Genomic DNA, 7131 nt, shown 5'->3' with positions numbered 1-7131 from the left:
CGAGATTATTGTGTATATGGATGCACTGCTTTTAAAGCTGCTTTCATTGGAATTATTGAATACTGGAATGACACAATTGAATACTGGAGTTTAGGGTTCAACTCATCTATCAATGGGAATTTGACATCACCTAGGTTTATGTTGCAGTCTAATGGGATTTTGGTAGGTTTAGATCCTTCGTTTGCTAGGGGCATGATTAGCATGGCTTTTACTACTGACTATGGTGAAAGCAACGATGTGTTTAGGTTTTTAAGGATGGATAATGATGGGAATTTGAGGATTTACAGCAGTAGTGGGAACAATGGGAGTGGGAATATAACCCAGACATGGGCAGCTGTAACTGATCAGTGTCAGGTTTACGGATTCTGCGGCAACATGGGAATTTGTAGTTACAAGGATTCGAAACCGGTTTGTGGATGTCCATCTCAGAACTTTGAGCCTGTTAATGAACATGACAGCAGAAAAGGATGCAAAAGGAAAGTGGAGATTGAGGATTGTCTTGGGGATGTTACCATGTTGCAATTAGAACATACCATGTTCCTAACTTATCCTCCTGAGCTTTCCGATCAGTTGGTCACTCTTGCAATTGTAGCTTGTAGAACCAATTGTCTTGCTAGTAGTACTTGCACTGCTTCTACTTTAGTAGCTGATGGAAGTGGATTTTGTTACCTGAAAACGCCTGATTTCGTTAGCGGCTATCAGGGCGCGGTTCTTCCAAGCACCTCTTTCATAAAAGTTTGTGGACAAGCTATTCCAAATCCATCACCTTATCAGGAAGCGTCCCCTAAGGATAATGATTCCTTGCATACTATGGTCATTGTCTCTGTGGTTATGGCCAGCCTTTTGGTTTTGGTTGTAGTAGGGATAGGCTTTGGTTGTCTTAACTATGAACCTCTAGAATCTAGATAATTGCATGCTATTGCTCATGCTATGAACTAGAAATTTTTGGTCATGTTTGATGATTGCATATCTAAAGCAAATGATGTTTCTCCTACATTCTTCAGCCAAATCATTGGCTAAATTAGCTTATCAATTGTTGTTGTCTCCTTTTGAAATTAGGTTTGATGGATAAATTATGAGCATCAAATCACTTTTGTAGTTAGTTTGAATCTTTTTGCTCGGTTGATGATACATATGCCTGCATTGTGTTGTTTGCTAATGGGGATGAATGTGGGGGAATTAGAGGCCAGTGGTTTGTTATGTATTAACTGAGTGCAACTTACTACATGTAGGATGTTAGGCACTGAATTTACTTAATATGGTTGGTTTTATGGTTGTGCCATAACTGCTTCCAGCATTCTTGAAAAACAAAAGAAAAATTATTATCTAGTCTTCTCATATTGTAATGAGAAGAGGACACTTGCTGGTTCGGCCTTTTATTAGGAAGAAAAGGGAGGTGAGAACTAATTACAAATAATGAGGGAAATGAGGAGGCAGTTCAGTGTAGGTTATTGAACTTGGAATTGGGTTTAATGGTTTGTCGCCTGGTATCATACAGAACAAAGAAAATCCAGTGAATCCTTTGAAAGCTATGCAATTGGACTTAATAGTTTCATAGTTCCCTCTTTTTGTGTTCCTGCTTATCAGTATCTGCTATAAGCCTATAACCAGTGGCTAAATGTTTTATTTTTCTTATGTTTTTGCAGTAAGAGAGAGGTTAATAAGAAAGTTCTCAAAGTTCCTGGAATAGAGCAGAAGGTAAGACTACTCTAGAAAGTTAACGGTCCATTTAAGTACTTAAAAGGTGATTGTTGCATAATTGTAAGTATTGATGATTGGTAGGCAAGGGGATTTAATAAACTATCTAGATACTGTTTTGATCGATATCATATTTAAAATATGGCTCATGGATGATGATTGGTGTATGGTTGTTCTGTGCTTTGATATACTATATTTAGCTATAGCATAAATATTTTCCCCAAAAAAAAAAAAGGTTGATCCGAGCACTTTTCTCATTACAGGTAACATTTTTCCAACACTTCCACATCGCAGTCGTCCCAGATTTGAGCATTACAGGTTAGTATTGATGTAGTAGGTTCTGTTGTTTCCCAAATGAATATGGTTTTGTTTGTATGTTTGTAATGATCATTAAAGCTTTTGTTTGTATGGTTATGGTTATTGCTGCATGACCATTGTTCTTTTTGAATTTATCAGCCAAGTTATATGTTTTTACTATTAGGTAACATTTTGTTTAAAGAGCATTATGCCTACAAATCTTTTGTGAGATAAATTTGTACATGTAAATGAGATAAAAGTTATATATTTTTTATGAAATTATATTACCATTTAAATTGTTATTATCTAGTTTTAAAACTTCAATTTCATTATTAAACTAAATCTTCATTCTTCATTTTATTTATTTTGAAATTGAAAAACCTTAACTAAACTAATCATCAATAAAAAAAATTTTCAATGATCAAACTTTGAACATGCTTTAAGTAACTAATCAATATATTTATACGATATCATTTTAGGTCAATTAATTTGGGTGATTTTAATTAACTAATCAATATATTTAAATGTCCAAATTATAATGAGTTTAGTTATAATCTAACAAATACCAACCTTCAAATTTTACCTCAATTAATTTTACCTCAATTATACATAATATATTAAAATTTAATATAAGTTTTTGAAGAAATTAAATGCTCATGGATTATAATTAACCTTTTATGCACGCAATACATGTTATTTAAAACAAATGTTAATTGATTCAAACATTATTTTTCCCCTATAATGGAAATAATGTTATCTTAATTATAAAAATGGATAAATGGACTGAAATTTATTATTGTCTAATTCTATCTTAGATTTTAAGTCAATTACATTATACATAAAATATTCCTCATTCATAATATGATTTCCCTATAATACATAAATTATAATTGTGAAAGTGTAAGGAAGTTTTTAAAATTAACGTATATATAATATGATAAATAAAATTATACAAATTTTACTTAAAAAGTCAAATTTGGCTGTTAAATTAATAAATTCTATAGAATTCTGAAATTTTAATAATAATAATTTTTTGATGAAAAAATGCTAAACATGTATTTTAAACTTGATACTAGACAGATAAGTAACAATTCTTGTAAAAAATAAGTCCTCTTCAAAGTTATATATATTTTTACAAAATGAAATTACCATTTAAAATGTTATAAAAGTTATAAAACTTCAATTTCATTATTAAACCAAATCCTCATTCTTCATTTTACTTATTTTGAAATAAGAAAACCTTAATTAAACTAATCATCAGTAATTAAATATACTCTTTCATTATTATTTGGGTGATTGATAAAGAAATGAAATTAAAGTTGCAACGATATCATTTAGTAGATAATTTTTTGCTTCGTGTGTTCTAAATTTGTGCTGTTTATTTTTATTCGATAATGTGTAATTGCAACTTCAATTCTTTGATAAAATTATACAAATTTTAAAATGTTGCAGTAATGGCTCGTCTGCCTTTAATTGCACAAAGTGTGAGGCGGAAAAGAATTAGTATTGCTGTGACAATATGGTTGGAAATCTGTAGAATCGCGGTTTGGTTCTTATTTAGAATGGGTGCCAGCCTTAGCCTACATAGACCAAGGATTAGGTCCTATACCGTAGACTTTTATGCAAAACGGGATTATGTGAATAGGCTTGTATATGCTAGTGACGAGACCTGTATTGAACAAGTTAGGATGAATAGAGCTGCCTTTTTTAAATTATGTGAGATGTTAGAATCGATAGGGGGATTGAAGTCGTCAAGGTTCATGCTCGTTGACGAGCAAGTAGCAATGTTTTTACATATCATCTCCCATCACCTGAAAAATCGAGTTATCAAGCATCACTTTAGAAGGTCCGGGGAAACTGTTAGCAGAGCATTTCATAGTGTTTTAAATGCTGTCATACGCTTGCAAGATGTGTTATTTAAAAACTCGGAGCCAATTACAGCCGATTCTTCTGACACAAGGTGGAAATGGTTTAAGGTATAGGACTAAGTTTTATATATAGCTTCAACAACATTTACTTGATTTAGATTTAAATTAGTATTCTAACTCAAGGTTTTATATCATGTGATATAGAATTGCTTAGGTGCTCTTGATGGAACCCACATCAAGATTAGGGTTCCAACAGTTGATAAACCTAGATATCGGACGCGAAAAGGTGACATAGCAACAAATATGCTAGGTGTTTGTACACCTGAGATGCAATTTGTTTATGTTCTTCCTGGTTGGGAAGGTTCAGTTGCTGATGGACGGGTTCTTCGAGATGCCATTAGTAGAAGACATGGATTAAAAGTTCCTCATGGTAAAGTGTATAGTTAGACGACTTTGATTTATTCATTAAGATCACACTTTGTGTGCTGAATTAATCATTTTTTAATATGAAACTTATTTTATAGGTTGTTATTATCTAGTTGATGCTGGATACACAAATTGTGAGGGATTTCTTGCACCATTTAGAGGACAACGATATCATTTGAACGAGTGGCGTCAGGGTTATTAGCCAAGTTCTCCGCAAGAGTTTTTTAATATGAAACATGCCTCAGCACGTAATGTCATTGAAAGATGCTTTGGCTTATTAAAACTTAGATGGGGAATACTTAGGAGTCCATCGTTCTATCCTGTAAGGGTACACAATAGAATTATTATTGCATGTTGTTTGCTCCATAATTTTATTCGAACCCATATGAGTAGTGATCCCATTGAAGCGGAGGTGGGAGAAGGATTACCTACAATTAATGTGGTGGATGACGATGAACCGAATATCACAAATATTCATCCATCGGATGCTTGGGCTACTTGGAGGATGGAACTAGCCAACCAAATGTTCGATGAATGGCAAGCATCTAGAAATTAGTTTGTGAAACTTTTGTGAAACTTTTGTATTGATTTTTGTATTGTACTAAACTACAGAAATTATAATATAATTTCTTCTAATTCAGCATGTGTTATAATTTTAAATTTTTTGTGCTATGGAACTTTTGATTCATGATATTCAACTTAATTACTTAGATTTTATAAAGTGTTGACCTTTTGAATCATGATATTAAAATAGTAATTAATATAATTTATTTTTTTTTTGTTCTTAAGATCATTATGTCAGGTGTTCCAGAATCAAATGCTCAAGCTTCTCGAGGAAGCAAAAGAAAATGGGTTCCCGAGGAAGATGCAGCATTAGTTTCCAGCATGGTGGACCTGCACAATGTTGGAACATTTAATGCTGATACCGGGTTCAAAGCCGGTTATTTGAACGAGTTGGAAAGAATGCTACAAACGGTTTTACCAAATGCAATGTTGAAGGCGAAACCTAATATTGAATCAAAGATTAGGTTACTTAAAAGGGAGTGGTCAATCGTCTACGACATGCTTAATGGCCAAAACAATAGCGGTTTTGGTTGGGACGAGCATAGGCAGCTCGTTGTTGCTGAAGATGCGGTTTGGGAGTCCTATTTAAAGGTAAGATTATTTCAAGTCTTTATTATATTATTTTTACCAAACTTACGACTAATATGATTTCCTCATTTTTTTAGAGTCACAAAGAAGCCGCCCAATTCAGATTTCGTACTTTCCCTTACTATGACCAGCTTACTACCATATACGCAAGAGATCGAGCAACTGGGAGAGATGCTCAAACAGCTGCTGATGTTCTTGAAGAAATACATGCTGATGATGAACGTACTACAGATATGAATGAAGAGAGAAACACATTCTATGACTGCGAAGCTGACGTCTCTTTAGATGACATGGATGTTTCTGGTACGGATCCGCGAGGAGATCGAGACCAAGGGGGTTCCTCATCTTCAAACAAGAGAAAGAAGAAATCTGATGCTCGTGATAATGTGTTTTCTTCATTTAATGAGGCTGCCACTTTGTTCGGGGAGAAAATCCAGGCCGTTGGCGATCAAACCAGTAGGAGTTTTGCCTCCGAGGTGGTAGTTCAGCAGAAGTCAGAACAACATATGGAAGAGAGAGCTTCAAATTTATATTCAGCCTTATGGTCAATTGAAGGTTTAACCGACGATCAACGATATGATGCATTGAGTAAAATTCCCGACCATCCAACTCAAATGATCGTTTTCTTTAGTTTACCTTCAGTTGCCCGATTGGAATGGGTTAGGAGATTTCTTTCTTACCATTAAATATCAATGTTCAAACTTTTTGATGTTGTAAAACTATATAACATATGGATTTTAATGTACAATTTCATTTTCATCTAACCTTTTCTTAATATAAGTTAATTATGTTTATGCATAATATAATTCTCAAGTTATATATTGATTTTAGTAAATTCATATAAGAACATTTTATTATTAAGAATTTTATGAAATTATATATCACTATATAATTATATTTAATATTAATTATTTTAAATTGTATAAATTCATATAAGAAAATTTTTATTATCAAGAATTTTATGAAATTATATATTATTATTAAATTATATGTAATAATTATTATTTTAAATTATACAAATTCATAAACTATAATCATATTAGTTATAATAATTTTAAATTTTATTAAATCATATATTTAATTAAATCATATTAGTTATAATCATATATTATGATTTGAGTAAATTCATATAAGAATATTAATTATTAAGAATTTTATTAAATTATATATTTTAATTATATTATATTTAATAATAATTATGTTATTTTATATTTTACAGTATCATATATTATGGTTTGAGTAAATTCATATAAGAATATTAATTATTAAGAATTTTATTAAATTATATATTTTAATTAAAATATATTTAATAATAATTATGTTTAAATATGATTAAATTATTTATTATTGATATTAATCTTATTAAAATTTAAATAAAATAATTTACCAAAACAAATTTCTGCTAATTATTAAGAATTTTATTAAATTATATATTTTAATTAAAATATATTAAATAATAATTATGTTTAAATATGATTAAATTATTTATTTTTGATAATAAATAATCTTATTAAAATTTAAATAACAATAACAATAATCATTTACCAAAACAAATTTATGCTAAGGGTATTCTGGTCATTTTAGTTTTCTCCATTATGCTATTACACCTCTATTACATTCAACCAAACACAGTTTTACTATTACGCCTCTATTCCATTACATTCAACCAAACAGTTGATTTGCTATTACA

General features: G+C 30.9%; 1 protein-coding gene across 1 annotated transcript; it reads left to right on the top strand.

Moving 5' to 3' along the window:
• Positions 1–5577, top strand: LOC107926150 (G-type lectin S-receptor-like serine/threonine-protein kinase At1g34300). Its single transcript, XM_041102179.1, has 3 exons — positions 1–1698; positions 1962–2016; positions 5519–5577. Exon 1 carries the CDS (start codon positions 139–141, stop codon positions 907–909), a length of 771 nt encoding a protein of 256 aa, XP_040958113.1. The 5' UTR covers positions 1–138; the 3' UTR covers positions 910–1698; positions 1962–2016; positions 5519–5577.
• Positions 5578–7131: the final 1554 nt, after the last annotated feature.

The sequence above is a fragment of the Gossypium hirsutum genome, chromosome D10 (assembly GCF_007990345.1).
Source record: "Gossypium hirsutum isolate 1008001.06 chromosome D10, Gossypium_hirsutum_v2.1, whole genome shotgun sequence".
NCBI classification, from domain to species: domain Eukaryota; kingdom Viridiplantae; phylum Streptophyta; class Magnoliopsida; order Malvales; family Malvaceae; genus Gossypium; species Gossypium hirsutum.
Note: the sequence above shows the minus strand (reverse complement) of the source record. Positions and strands in the feature narration are given on the sequence as shown.